Source organism: Condylostylus longicornis, unplaced genomic scaffold (assembly GCF_029603195.1).
Source record: "Condylostylus longicornis isolate FDR11 unplaced genomic scaffold, ASM2960319v2 ptg000008l, whole genome shotgun sequence".
NCBI classification, from domain to species: domain Eukaryota; kingdom Metazoa; phylum Arthropoda; class Insecta; order Diptera; family Dolichopodidae; genus Condylostylus; species Condylostylus longicornis.
In genome coordinates, this window is record NW_026577977.1 from 317,748 (window position 1) to 334,546 (window position 16,799).

A 16,799-nucleotide genomic window follows, 5' to 3' on the forward strand; every position below is an offset into this window, starting at 1 on the left:
AATATCTTAAAATTCATTATAACAATTTTATTCATTACATTTTTAAAATTTCAAATACAATATATTATATATGTATAATTAAAATTTCAACAATTTATTCTTTAAATTAAAAATATTTTAATAAAAATTAAAAATGTTTATAAAAGATTTTTTGAAATTTAAATATGAGTAATACAAAGATAAGTTGTTACTCTAGATATTTACAATTTTAATTTATACAAATAATATCGAATGATATAACAATTTTTATCCAAATAATGCAATAAAATGTTCACAAGCGATTATTCGCTTTTTGTCAAATTTGGATTTCAAATTATATAAAATATATAAAAAAAAAAACAAATCGTGTGTCGTCAAAATCTTTTAATAAATCTTATAAAAAGATTCTAAATAAATTTTAATTTGCTTAAAATCATTTTTTAGCACTTTCTTTAATAATACTTTCCCATTTTGCTATCAATTTTTTCGATGACATTAATTCTTCTTCCTCAGGTTTCGGATAAATTTCATCAAATAAATTTTTAACAGTTGATGGCAAACTTCTTCTCTGTGGTAATTTATGGATTTTATGATAATTAAAACTTGCATTTGGACTCATACTAAAAATAAATATTCAAAAATTTAATTTAACTTAACAAATTGAACTATAACAATTCGTCAGTATTATATAATATATTACGTTTCGCCAAAATCTGAAAAAATTGAATCAACAGATTCACTTAATTCCGAAATTGATACCGAATATTTTAATTTGTCACAAGTTTCATCAATAGATTCTCTAGTATCATTCAGATCAGCTGTCCTAAAATAATAATAAATGAAAATTTTATTTAAAAAAAAACGAATTGAATAATTTGATTACTTAATTGATGCCAATAAATCTGGTTGTAAATTCATTAAAGAATTTTTACGACTTTCTCGTAACTCGGCTTCACGATTTCGAAAATCATTCAATTCCAATTGAATTTTTTCTTTGGCTGGTATATAACCACGTCTTATAGGTTTTCCATTTGCATCTCTTTCAACAGATGGAGATTCACTTTTACAAATTGAAACTGGTTTTGGTGAATATATTGATAAATGATATTTTAATTTTTTTTCATCACGTGATACTATTGGACTTCCAATTTTCGTCAATAAAACATCTGATTTTATTGGGCTACCCTTTTCACATGGATTATTATTATTGAGATCAGTTAAACTTTGAGCACGATTTTTAATAAATCTATGCATTAAACCTCTTTGAGCTGGACCAACACATATTCGGCGTGGTGTTACAATTTTTGCAACATTTTTCCTCTTTTCAATTTTTGATTCCATAATTTTTAATGTGTCTGAAATAATATAAATAAAAGGAGCATTTTAATGTTAAAGTTATTTAAGCGGAAAGAAAATAAAAAGAAGTGAATGCGAATTACGACACTAAATACAATAGCATGTATAAAATAGACCCAATATAGCCGTAAACCATCCAAAAACGGGGAAAATTTTTTCACCATAATCGCCTGCGATTTAACCATTTTGAATGAACAATTTATACAACTAAATAATATTGGATCAAATGGATTGATATGTTCTAATAAATTGAATATGCAATATCATAAAAGAAATCACCTAACCAAATCGTATAAATATTTAGATCGTATAGGTATTTAGATTTATTTTTAGCCACTAACCTTAATCAAACCCATGGTTAAAAAAATAAACTGCCAAATGCATTTAAGAACATTGTCGAAATAGTTTTTTTTTTTAAGGTTATTTTAATAAAAGAAATAGCCATAGAAAATAATAGAGTAAATCTAGTGCACCAGATGTTTTTGTGATAAAATGCTCTCAGGCTAATTTTTTGGTCACAGGTATTTTGTTTTTTCTCTTTTTTTGTTGTTTTGGTCTACCTTTATACTAATTTTAAAAATATTTATTATTTTTATTTTGCTTTTTTTTTGTCTTGATAAAAAAAAACCTCACTAAAAGTTTATGTATAGAAAGAATTTTTGAGTTTATATTTTTTCTAGCATTAAAAAATATGAAAATTTTTATAATAATTTGCAAAATGTGGTCTTTAATGGTTCTCAAGAGAAATATGTATACTCTTTAATTTCTGGTATTTTTGTAAGTGAAAAGCTACTTTTGAAATTTATTAGGATATAATTTGCCATAGAATTTTGTATGAATTTTTATATTAAAAAATAATGGTTGTGTTTATTCAGAAATAAATATTTTATAAACTGTTTTCGAAAGTGTACTTTAATGGTTTTTAACAATATTATTATGTATAATTAAATGTTCGAAATTAATATTTATGTGAGAATGCTTATGGTATACATTAAAACTTACAGGATAAAAATATTAAAGAGGAATAAAGTAGTCACACTTGAAAATTTTTGTAAACCAACGACCTAAGTATAAAGAGGAACCAAATAACAAAAAACCAACTTCCAATTTAATTCACTATTATATAGCTTATTCAATACAAAAGTTAATTAAATTGGAAGCAATAATTTTTAACATCATCATAAAGTAACTTAAATTTACTCTGTAAAAGCTTTTAGAATATTTGCTGGCAGGCAACATCAAGATAATTAATGAGCGCAAAACATCATAAATTAATATGAAAACTATTACAGAAAGCTATAATTCGTATCGATTTTTTAAATATAACGCTAAACGTTTTTCACAATTCCTATATAACTAAATATGAACACCCAATTCTAGTTATAGAGAATCGGGAGATAGCCCTATCAATTTGAAATCAATATTTCAAATTGAATACAATTGACTATTTTATTTAAAGCCACAACTGTCCTAAAGTCATCAATATATTCAATTAGATAATTTTAAAATTAAAAAAATTTCAGATTTAAAAAAACATGTATTTTGTCTACGTATTAGTTATATACAAATATATATATATATATATATATATATATATATATAGGTACATTTTATATATTATTTTACACGTCTTGTGTTCGTATAAAACATCTTATAAAACCGACTTATTTCTAACATTGTATACATATTAAAACAATTTCATTTATACAAAATACAATACATATTATATACATGCTTATTCTTACAATATGTATACTTAAATTACAATTGTAATATAATCCTATTTTGATTACATAAAGATTTTAGAAAAAAGAGATTTTCTTTTTGTATTCTTTCTACTACCACTACTATATTTTCTATAATATCTTTCGCTATTTAGTTTCACTTAAGAATTCATTTTGAATTTTATTCAAGATTCTTTTAATAAATTAAATAATAAGAGAAAATAAAAATAAATATTACTTTAATTTCGATCAAAATGATAAATTACTATTACATCAAATCAGTTTGTTTATAATAAAATTCTCCAAAAAAAAAAAAAAAAAAGAGATAGAAGATAAAATGAGAAAAAATGAGCAAAAATAACATAAAAATTGAGGACAATGAAAGACTAAAACAAGTAAAATTTCTACTTGATTTGACGTTATTTATGATTTACAATTTGTCTTTTTCAAAAAAAAAATATTCTTTGTTTTTCGTTTCTTCTTTGTGTTTTCTCGCTCTCTCTCTCTTTCGTTTTAGCTATTGTGCTTGTGTCTTCAATCCAAATAATCTTAAAAAATGAATATACCGAAAACTCTGCTTTTTTTACCAAGAGTACAAAAAGTCAAAATCAAACAAGAAAAGAGATGAGTTTAATTCAAAGAGAAAACGATTTTTTGAAAGATGAATCCTTCGGTATCATAACCTGGCGCATTATATTTTTTTCGTAAAATTTTTCTTAAAAAGTATCTATGCAAAATTTTGCAAAAATTGAAAATATGTTTTTAACCCTATAAGAGTACATTAATTTTACGATAGAGTTTATAACAAAACAAGTACAAGGAGTCGTCTGCGGTATCAACATGTATAGTACAGAAAAATAATCTTGCTCGTAGAAGTGTAAAACTCCGGGCTGATTTAGAAATGTCCGTCTACCGCACGATCGTACAATAACCTAGAAACGACAAAAGCTAACACAATCAAACGTTAAGAAATTGTTTCTTTTCTGTCAGAGGCAGCTGCTATTCCCAATTCGAACTAAATTTTGTAAACGTATGGCCTATTTAATTTTTTATATATCCTGAACCTTTTTGTGGAATGGATTGATTAGCATAGCCAAGAATCATAAAATTCCAAAATTTAATTTTAAATATTTGAAAAAATAACAAAACTGGGTGCATATTGCATAAACTAGGTTTTATGATCAGTTTATCAAATACAAATCGAAATAAAGATTAAACATTTAAACTATAGTGTAAAATTTAATTTCCATACATAAATAGCAATTAATTTTTTTGCTGGCCACTAACATGAGCCTGAAAGTTTAAACATTATAAATGGAACACAAAATAATTGGCATACTTTAAACGAAATATATTTACATGAAGTGGTTTAAATATATAAAATATTATAATAATGATTTTAGTTTATTAAAAGTCTTAAATTTAATTAACAACATTAAAAATTCTTAGAAAGTATTTTGTTAATTTTCATAAGTTAAAAGAATATTTTTATATAATATGTATGTAAGTCGCTCTACAAAATACATACATTTATAGAAGTATTTATGTAAGAACATTTTTATGTTCTTCGATTTGGTTTTTTTTTTATATACATAGCTGGTGTATATACATACATAAGGGTATGTAAATTTATTTGTTACAGATATAAAGTAATTTTGAAGTTTTCAATAAATCTTTTATTGGGTATGTTTTTGTAGAATATTTTGTAATTGAAAATTTTGTTTCTTTAACTTCTTATTAATATAATTTAATAAAGAACAAAATCGTTTTGAATCTAACAGAGAGGATTGAAAATTAAAATGATTTAAAATTGAGCGCGCTGCCAAGAATTGATAATTATTAATAAAAACTTGAATTTTTTGTAGAATTTGAGAAAATTATATTGTATTAAAATTCTCCATGACATGACTATATTGACATGAAGTTATCGTTATTTATTATACCCTGTACCTTTTTAGAGGCTATATTAACTATGTGTTATAGAGTTTGCAAGCACTTGAAGGAGTCGTCTGGGTTATGAACATGTATATATCGTTGCGGCTCAGCATAAAATTTTGCGTTGATTTAGGCATGTCCACCCGCCCGTCTGTCTGAGCGCACGATAATTAAAAAAACGAGTAATCCAATCGACACCAAACTTTCACAAGTTTTTTCTCTTCAAGTTCTGCCGAGGAGAGCTGCTATTTTAATTGAACAAATTCAGCTAACCAAGGTTCGGACCATACAACTCCAAAAGCTAATTGTAAATATTTGGAAAAATTTAGATCCATGAAACTTGACAGTCGTGTGTACAATAATATGTCACATATTTCCTTGAAGTTTCAGTGGAAATATTTGATTGGTTCGGGTAGTTGCCATACAACTCTGAAAATGTGGCAGTTATGTATTCAATTATGGATAAGACATATCTGTGAAGCTTCAATAGAAACAGGTTTCTTTCACAGGTTCGAGGAATCGCTGTAAAATAATAAAAACTAATTCGAAATATTTCAAAATCAAATTTGAATGGAATAGATTTTGATGAAAATTTGTTAATTGTTTTATTAAATTTGTAATTACGATAAACATACGACTTAAATACAATAACCTACCAAATTATTATCCGATAAATATTTGTAAATACTTTATTAAGAAAGCATTATTTTTAAATATATTTAAATTCATTCTTATACACCACATAGAACAGCTTGAAACTTTTCAATTACATAACATATTTCAATTTAACTTTTATTTTTGCAAAAGTTATTAACACATTAAAATAAAAATAATTATAGAATTTGCATTTAACGCGAATTTTATATACCCCTACGTATACATATAAGTTTCTAATATAAAATTATATAGTTTCAATACTAATTTTAACACTTAAGTTCTTTGTATAAACTTTGAAATTACAAGTTGGCAGTTTGATTTTCATGATGTTTAAATATGTATAAATAGTTTTTTTTTTTGTTTTGTTTTTATTTTTTTTTTAAATAATAATATATGAAAATACATTAACAATATTATATGATATAATTAGATAATGTATGTATGTATAGTTTTAGTAATTTATTTTGTATTCCAAGAAAACATAACATTTCGTGTATTCTGAAATTCTTGATTAGCTTCTTTAACAATACGAATTTAATTTAGTTATTTTCCTATACATAATGAATGTACCTATCTACTTTATGTAGGCATTAAAGAATTCACGATATACATATATACTTAGACTTATTAATCTACATATACGTAGGATACGTAAGTATAAAATGAAGAAATTATATAAAAAGTTGCGAAAATTTACTTTCTTTATCAATTGTACTATCTAATTCTTATATACTCAACTAACTAATGTATTCTTGAAGAATATTATGGCAGCTTTAATAACAGTGTTTGCATTAAATCTATATGTACCGAATTATATTATAAAGTATTTAACTTCTAAAATATTTAATATTTTTAGTAGAAGTAAGAACAGTATCGTCTGTTTTATTTATTATTTATGTAATAAAAGTATACGATATATGTATGTATCATTTATACATATATATATATACCTATACTAATATAGTGTATAATATACGAACGCTTATGTAAGTTTAATGTAGATTTGTAAAAATACGTGCGTGCTTAATATGTAAACATGTATAATACATGAGGCTTAGCATACGTGAAAATTAATAAACTTCTCTATAATTTTTTTTTAAAAGTTAGAATCATGGTTTCATACTTTTATCATATTCGCAAAAATTACTTTGGTACTCGTATGTACCTACAATATTAGTTTTCATTTTTCATTTATAACATTATATTATTAAATATAACTCGTTTATTTTCTTTAATGATACTTCATTACCTTTCTTTTAGAAAACATATTAATTCTTGAACTTAGGAACTTAGTAAAGCTGTAAGCAATATTTGAAATACTCAATAATATTTTAACATTTCAAATATGTGTAAATAAAACTTAAATTTGAGTAGCTATGTTAAGTAAAAAAGAAAATTTTTCAAAATGAAATTGGTTTTTTTATGTTTAAATGCCGGAATTTTTTGAGGATGAAGGTAGTCATTTTTTTGTTCAACGTATACGAAATAAAATATTCAAAAATCCAAATATAAATTGCATTGATTTCATTGATTTATAGAGGAATCATATTTTCTGAGAAATCAATCAAAAGCTTGGAAAATTGGTTGTTGGTATACACATTGGATTAATTGATTTGATGAAAGCAGAATAAAACTCTTATACACATATTATTTGCTATATTGTATCGCTGTTTCTATCATGGAGTAAATAATTATTGTGTTATATTTTAGCATTCGCAGGACTTCTTTAATAATATCTTATAGAAAACCGGCCCAAATATCAATTTCCTTGCTTCATTTTAATTCTTTTTTTTTTTACAACTATTCTTTTCTTGTGTATAAAAACTTTTTGTATGTTTATTTGCCGTTATGTGATATTGTATTGTGGTAAGAGCACATAAAATAAATTCATAAAAGTTTTCGGTTTTGTTTTTTATTTTGCTTTTTTTTTTTGTAGAATAAACATATATAAAAAGAGCACGTAAATCATATCATGCGTAGCTTTAATAAGTTCGAAAAAATTATGTAAAAAGTAATATGAATAAAATAAAAAAAAAAAAACAGAAAGAAATTTATGAAGTTAAAGATACTATGTGATTTTTCATCGCATTTTGTTAACATTATTCGAGGACATTGTATGTGTGTGCGTATACGTAATAAGCCAAATCAATAAAGTTTTCAAATGTAATCTAAGTGAAGACGTTATAACAACAATGTTACTTTTTAATATTAAATTTCAAATTTTGCAAAATTCACTTAGGAACCGAATTTTTTCCATTTTTCTAATGTTGGAATGATTTAAGAATTGTAATTTATATAAGAGGGTCGAGCTTTGAATAAAAATTCAAAATCAAAAAGAAATCTCTTCGTATACTTGTAAGCAGTCCCGTCTATAATCATCAAACTGCATACATAAATTTTTAAATACATATATTTTTTTTTTAAATTGTATAGTTTATATATTAACAATTTTCTGACATTTTTACAAGAATATTACAAAATGTGCTTATTTCAAGTTCCTGTTTAGATGTTGCTTGCTAATGTTATGTAATTAATAAAAGCAAATGATTTTCTATTGAATAAAACTTTCTGGTTTTGAAGGGATTAAGTGATATATTTTTTCTGTTTTATTAAATATTTTGTTTCTATACTTACTTTTAATAAAAATATTTGGTTTATATGATTTTCAATATGAATATTGTAAGGAAAAAGACATACTATAGTCAATTATTCAATATTTCGTTGATGAATTGTGAAATGTAATAACTAGGTAAGTATTCAAGTATTTTGAAATGGAATGATTTGGCTAAAACAGAAAATAAACAAAATATTATAGGTAGTAAAATCGAATTCCCGCTTTATATGAAACTAATCGAGCTACTTTCAAACACAAAGTGTGTGGAAAAACAAACGAATAAAGAAATCACTTCTATTCGGATAGTGTTAAAATATATGAAAAATTTGTTTGAAATAATTAAGTTTGTGATAAATAAAAAAAAGGTGAAGTTTCTGACACAATACTTCCTGCCAGTCTTTAAGTATTAAAATTATCAAGACTGTAAAAATATATATTTTTATTTGAAGCCTAATTTTATTAGAAATTGCAGCAGGATATTCCGTAATATGCCGATGAATATTTTTATAAACCCTCATGTATCTATATCATCCACTTAAAAAAGAAAATACTAAAAGTGTTGTACTCGTGACCACCTAAAAATAAATTAAAAAGTATTGCACTAAAACAATAATAATAAAAAAAAAAATCATAAAAATTTTTTTATATATTTATAGAAAAATAACTTAGAATATCGACAAAAAAAAATTGATAATATCGGAGAAGTTATTGATGCTAATCATATAAAGTCTGCTCAATAATAATATTGTTTTTGACACTTTCATGAGTTACACTAATTATCATATTTCTTTAATTGGAATAAATGTTATACATATAAGTTTATTGATGATATATTTTCAGCATAGGTATACCACATTGTTTGTTAAGGTCTTTAATTTATTGTTTTTCCATAACAATGCAGTTTTAATAAATTAATGTATAAAAATATGACAAATTCTTAATAATTACGTAACAAGAAAATATTTAAAAAAAAACTATCAATGAATTATCTATTATACTATTTTTGTTCCATTCAACCTAAATATGTAATAACTTTAAATAAGACTGACTAAGTTCAACGTTAAAATGCAACTATACTTACAATTTGATTTAAATTATTTTCACTTTTTAATTTCTTATACAACGCAAACTTTTCATGCTCAATTATTATTTAATTTAAGAATTCAAGTTAGAGAATAATATTTAAAATAAAAAATTAAATATACATTTATAATCAAATAATAAATAGTAATAATATTTTCGAGAAAAGAAAAATTGCTCCTTATGATAAGCACATGAAATACACGCATGCATGACAAATCATATACGAAAAGCAAAAAATAAGTAATTAAATATTAAATTCTATATCGTTCTGCAAGTACACTAATTATTTTTTCATTTAAAATTTTTACAAAAATTTAAATTAAATATTGCTTCAAGTTATATATAAAAAAAGAATACATAATATGCATATTTTTCCTTTAATATTCATTTGTTCTATACAGCAGCCCCGGATTTATCATACATGCAAAGTATGCATTTGCAATGGGCGATAAAAAATAGGGGCGCCATTGAAAACTTAAAAAAACCCCTAAATTTAAAAAAAAAAAAATTTTCACCCAAAAAAAAGGATTCCAAGTTTTTTTTTATACATCAATTTATAGCGAAATTAACTTAATAAAATCTACCTACATGCAAACATAATATTTTGTTCCTACACATATTTTCTATTTGCACCATATAACAAAAAATGTTCATAGAATTAAAATTACTCATACATTTCTTTACTCTACACTACTCTTTCATTCTTATTTTTTATGTACTGTATATGCCTATAAACACAGAATATTATTTCACACAGCTGTATACATTCAAACGTTCATATATATAAGTGAAATCGTCTCATATAATATACATACATATATAGAAGCAATGTACGCAACAAATAAAAATATTCAAAAATACACATGTACACATAATTTATATTGTCTAATATGAATAAGATCAACACTCATGCGTACACATATAATTATCTCATAAAGCAAAATTTTTATTTTGCTGAGATTGCTCCCTATCACAAAGCAATGTTTTTATTATGCTTAGTGGCTACACTCGTTCGTACACATTATATTTAAATTGTTTCATACATGCAAAATTTTATTTTTGCTTAGTTGGCGCCCACTCACCAAACAAACAAACACATTATTATAATGTATTACTTTTCTGTATACTATTGCATTAGTAAACAACAAGAACAAAACAAAAAAAACACAAATTAAGAATGAGAATAGAAAGAAATTAGAAAAAGAGAATGAGAGCAAAATTCTTAAATGATGGAAAGCATAGCTTGATATTGAGATTGTGTATACCAATATTTTGTTTTTGTTTAACAACAAAAAATTTTGAATGAATTTTAAAATTACATGATCGTTATGAATTTCTACTACTATGTTCTGCTTTCGTTTTTGAAAAAACTGTTATCAATCACAGAATTAAATTTTAATTGATAAAATCTACTACTTATATTGAATTGAAAAAATGTTGTTTAATAATCAAGTGAATGTTAAGAATTTTTATGCTGAATTGATGTAGTGTAAGTCATCCAAAAAATAAGAGTAAAATTAAATGGCGCATAATTTGCTTCACACATTTATCTCCAAAATTAAAACAGTTAAGCAAAACGACATTCTGAAATTTCAAAACCACGAGCCTATAAATACCAGTAAATGCATTTATTTTAATAAAATCTAAAAAATATAATGAACAGTATAAAAGCTTATAGCTATGTACATGAAAAGCTTAGTTTTTAAGTCACAAATTTTAGAACGAAACTTTGATTTTCCTTAAATTTTTGAATGCAAGTCGAAACTTTTTTTATACGCTGCTTCATTTCTCAGGCGATTTGTGAAATAAAAAGCCAAATTTTACGAATAAAAATAAAAATAATTATAAAAATAAAAATAAAATTACGAATAAAAATAAAACTTAATTTTTTACTTTTTTTCATATTCAAATAAGCTGTGAAAAAGTTCATTTGATATAATTTTCATAGAACCTTTTACAATAAGTTTCACTTACGTCAAAAAGTAAATTTTTTGGTTGTTAAAATCAAAAAATCAAGTTTAAATGATTGATATAAATCTGATCATAACTTCATAAAAAAACGTACAGTTAAATAAATTACCTTGTTTTTGAATTTATAAAACAAAAAATTGAAAATTTAGTTCCAGACTTTAATTCTATAATTCAGCACAATAAGGTTACAAGAAACTGCTTTATGATGCACAATGTGCAATGCCTATTAAATTTTGTTCACAGTAATAAAATAGGTGAAAAGGTTGAAGGGGGGGGGGGGGGGCGCACTTTTTAGGAACCGCTTAGGGCGACGAATACATCAGAACCGCGCCTGTCTATACACCATTTTAAGTAAATTGCGAAATTGTATGTAATCTGAGACAAAAATTCATACAGAAATTTTCAAATTTACTTCGAATCATATTATTTTAAATTCATGGATTTACCATCATTTATATTATGCAATATTTAAAACTAAATTTTATACAAACGTCGAAAACTGTAAATTTAATCTATGCAAACATTACAAGAGAAGATCAGTCTATATTGCTGTAAATTATTAATCAACTGGTGCGAGTATACACACACTTAAATACTAAAAGTGTAGATCTTTTAAATTTTATAAAATTTAATAATTTCAAAATTGAATTTTGGCACCTAAGAGGTATCCTTTATAAAGGCCGTTTTTAAAATTTTTATTTAAAAAAATTTTTTAATATTTGAATTAAAAAATAATAAAAAGGTTATACGAGTATAAGAATTTTCTTTGTTAACTAACTTAAAATATGATAAACTTTTTACATATTTTTTAAAAGTCACAATTAAATCACTATTTATAATCATAAATTTGAAAAAAAAAAATATGTATTAAATTAAGAGTTAAAGAAATTTAATTTTTAGCGATAGAAAAAAAATAAAGTCAAGTAACCTCTTGCGCATTATCTTTAGGGAACGCAAAATAATAGAATTATTCTTCTTGAAAAAATTTATGAAAAAAAACTTCGAAATTAACAATATCTTTAACAATACGACTTTTTCAGTTTAAGTTAATTTAAAGTATGTCGAAGCACGGTTATAGTACACGTTTGGAACAGCATGTAAATGTCGAGGCTTCTTGACTTATAGGGGAGAGATTTTGAACACAAAAAAACTAAAGCGAACGAGACCTCTATATTTAGCCCAAAGTGTTATGACAGCATTATAATCTGCCTTCCTTCACGAATCATGGAATACAGACTAATGGTTAGTTAGTTCAACTACAGTTTTGGCAGTTTATGACTGTCCAAGTGCGTTTTAAGTTGGGCTAAAGTCCCTCACTATTAATAGGTCTGTTTACTGCTTGGGTCCGCCTATCTTTGTCTTTCGATGATTTTTAATACCTGTATTAAAAAAAAAGGTTTTCTAACTGTAAACTACTCTTTCATTTTATAAATTTTTAAATTTTCTCTTTTTTTGAAGTTTGAGTACATTTTTCAAAATGGAACAGTTTTAAAAATACTCAAAAGTTAGGAAAGACGACATTTACATCTTAATTCTCCGGTATAACAAAAGAATCAGTTAAAAGATCTGAAAAATTTCAGTCAAAGAATATTATTACAAAATAAAAGGCAGAAAAACAACAATAATATAATTTTTTATTCTTAACATGATTAAAGTAAAATATCCAAGTTTATCAAGAGATTATTACATGTTTTCCTGGAAACGACAGAGTCTCAGAATATTGATGAGTTTTATATGCATCGAAACAGGGCATCTTTGTTTCATACTGTATACATGAATATAATATTCACATGCATTGCACATGTACAACCTTCAATATGAACTTATTTATAAATATTTTTTTTTACATACATTGTACATATCATATAGTATGTAGCTGAACACATACTTTGCTTCACCTGTTCTCTTAATTACTATTAAGTAAAGACATTTTTCTATAAATTTTGTTTTACATAATCATGAGTGAAACGCATCATGTTCCCAATTCTCAATTAAGTACATAACAAGGTAACATCTACATAGTTTTAAGTTATGTAGCAATTTCCCACATACATACATTATAGCGTTAAAATGTTAAAAGAATGAAAAAAAAAGTCAAAAAAGAAAAAAGAAAAACCAAAATTGTAGAAAGAAAAGCAATTTTTTTTGTATTTTTTTTTTTTGCAAAGTGCAAAAGAAAATAGAACTATGCCAAGGTACTTGCAGTTGTATAAGACAAGTACTACCGCAGAAAAAAAAAACATTTATATACAAACTTATACAATTTTTTTTAAGTAATTACACACAGAAATACGTACAAAAAAAAAAGAAAAAAAAAAAGGATAACATAATTTTTTTTTCATTTTAATGGAGAAATGGAGATCGGTAACAAAAAAAAAGGAAACAACACCAAAAATAAAAGAAAACGAAATAAAAAGAGAGTCAGTGTCAAGAGTACTAAGAATTAACAAGAAAAACATTGAAAAATCAAAGAAAAAATTAAGAAAGGAAAAAAGAATTTTTAGAAGAATTTTCTTTTATTAACGAAAATGATAGAAAATTTTATATTGTCTTTCATTCCACTATGAGGCACACTCGTTGAATGGATTGTACATTTAATATTGCAATCTAATTAACCCTAAAACTGCAATATACTGCAATATAGTAAATTATACAGTTATGTAATTGAAAGTGTGATTAAAAATGTGTGAGCTTCAAACGCAGCTTCCAAAGTGATTTTGTTGAATTTTCAAGAAAAATTAAATTTTAATTTTAATTTTTCAAACCTTTTTGGTTTTTCATACGTATATTAAATAATTAAATCATATTAGTTGCTCTTCCATTTATTATTCTTGTTTTAAATGCTATTTGTACAGAAGTTTTCATCCGCTTATTGTTTATAATAAAACTTTTATTTATAGTAAGTGTTATTCTAAAAAAAGAACAAATAATTTACATTTCAAACTACAAAAGTATTTAGGAATATCGTATCGAGAACGTTCTTAATCGCATAGCAGTGTGCACTTTATAAAAAATATATTTTTGTTTAAAATTCAAAGAGCAACACACATTCACTTACTACCTTTACAAATAGACTTATGCAGATCATATATATTTTCCAAATTATGGTTCTTTTTTCCCTTTTATAAATATTATTTTACTGATGTTACAGTATTATAAAAAAAAAATATTTTACTTAATTTTTCTTTAAAAAAAAAATAGGATTTTAAAAAGAAAAGTTTAGCAGCTTTCAAGTAGGATAAGAAAGAATCTTTTTATACATGAATCATTTTTTTTTTCAAAATGTTATTGAAAGCTTTGTGGTAAACCACCTCTCATACTAATAAAATAACTCGTAAAAAATTTTCTGAAAATTAAATTTTAAAACGAAAGGAAGAAAAAAAAAATTAAATTTTTTGTTTTTTTGTAAAGTAAACACTTTTGTCTGACCTTTTATTGAAGTTTTAATTAATATTTTGGACTCAAACCAAAAACTATACAACAAAATAAAAGAGAAAAATATTTTGGTGCGTTCTATTTTGTACAATTAATAATTAAGGAAATTTTTTTAATATTAAGAATAGTTATTAATATAAAAAATACTATTTTGAGAACTAAAGTAAACCACAATTCGCTTAATAATCATTTTTTATACTGAATACCCATGACTACTTTATTGATTACTGTTTAGTTTACAGAAAGCAAAGGTACCTGAGAGCTGTTCTCATTTTCAATTAACGTAATTAAAATATAAACCAATTAAATTTGAAGTGAGTTTTATTTGCAATAAATAAAGTAATTCTGGTTTTTAATAGTTTTTGAAAAAAAAATTAATCGTAAGGCAATAACTATCTTGTACTTAAAAATCAACACTATATGTTTTGATATTTAAACTATCCAAGTTTTCTAATGGAATCTATAAGAATGTGTAATCAGTATATCTCATTTGTTTCGCAATATTAAGAAAATTTACAATTAAATTTATTTCAGTTTAACACTCTAAATTTTTATCACTTATCACTGTAGTTTTTGTAATTTCTGCAGCAATAAAATAATAAAACAGCAACGTAAAATTTTTACTTTTCAATAAAAATCAACTTTTACTGCATTTTCAATTAAAAAGTCTTAAAAATTTTAATTCGAATATTCTACCTATTTGATACAATAATGCTATAAAATTAAAAATAAAATCTAATTAAAATATTTTTTTTAATAAATTTTTAAGAACAGTTTTATTTTTAATTTCTTCCACAACACTACATTTAAATGAGGCCAAAAATTAAAATAATTAGTGAAGAATGATTGCAATCAAAACACTTTTGATTTGTTCACAAAAATTTTAATTCAAAATAGCTAGACAATAACCCTTTTAAAATTATTTTTTTTTTTAATAAATCACTAAATATTTCTAAATTTTAAAAATGATTTATAATAATTTGAATGTCTTGATAACACGTGTTTTTAAATTGCTTATAATTGAAAATTTAAGAAAATTTGTCCACTTACCTTCCGAAATATTTTGTTTTATTGTCTGGTATTTTTTTTTTTTTTTTAATTCAAAATCTCTTAAATTTACTTTGAATTTTTATTTTATTAAATTTTAATGCACGCACCTCTTTTAATTAATAATTTAATAATATTCAATAGCTATGTATGTGATATTTTTGAAACCGGCTTAATATAATTACATATCCATGCATATTACATACACGTACATGAATGTGTTTCATTTCTGCAAATTTAATATTAATATAACAAATGAATATGTGTATGTTTGTATGTATTTCTCAAAATTAATAATGATATGTTAAAACTTAAAATATTATCATATGTAATCGATTTTAATCACATTATTGTGTTAAGATTAATAAATAGTATTACCACATTCAAAATTTTAAATTGCAATAAAATATTATTTCACAAATTATAAATCTAATGGTAATCGAACATTTTTCTATTTTGTTTTATTTTTATTTTATCTAATGTTAGACTTTGGTTACATATCAAATTTTCATCAGATTAAGATTTAATTGTAAATTAAACCTGATGTGTAACAGGAACATAAGACATTTAATTTAAATACTTCTTACGAATAAACATTCAAGATATTAGAGATTTTTGTGAGTTCAAAATAATGATTATGTGGCGTAAATTTCAACAAATACACTTTTCGTAACCTAAGCAATCTCATTCCTTTGACAAAAATTATATTATATTACTTGTGTAAGAAGAGTTAGCAAAATCGCATATTTTGGCAAAAATAAGTGAATGAGTTGAAAAACGAGAGAACAACAAATTGTTTAAATAAGACATGAACATATTATGTAGGTAGGGTACTACCTACAAAATATGATAAAAAATAGTTGTTTCTTCTGCATATAAGTGTTATATAATAATATGAATAATTTATAAAGGGATATTTATTGTTAACCAACCGGCACGAATACATATGTACACTGTACGAACATAATTTCATAATATCGAAAAAAAAAACTATTAGA

General features: G+C 23.9%; 1 protein-coding gene across 1 annotated transcript; it reads right to left on the reverse strand.

The window, feature by feature from the left end:
- Positions 1-212: 212 nt before the first annotated feature.
- Positions 213-15,977, reverse strand: LOC129618519 (uncharacterized). The gene is made up of 4 exons (XM_055533315.1): positions 15,805-15,977; positions 863-1,334; positions 680-802; positions 213-599 (listed from the first exon to the last, which is right to left on the reverse strand). The coding sequence occupies exons 2-4, from the start codon at positions 1,318-1,320 to the stop codon at positions 413-415; spliced, it is 768 nt and encodes a 255-aa protein (XP_055389290.1). The 5' UTR covers positions 1,321-1,334; positions 15,805-15,977; the 3' UTR covers positions 213-412.
- Positions 15,978-16,799: the final 822 nt, after the last annotated feature.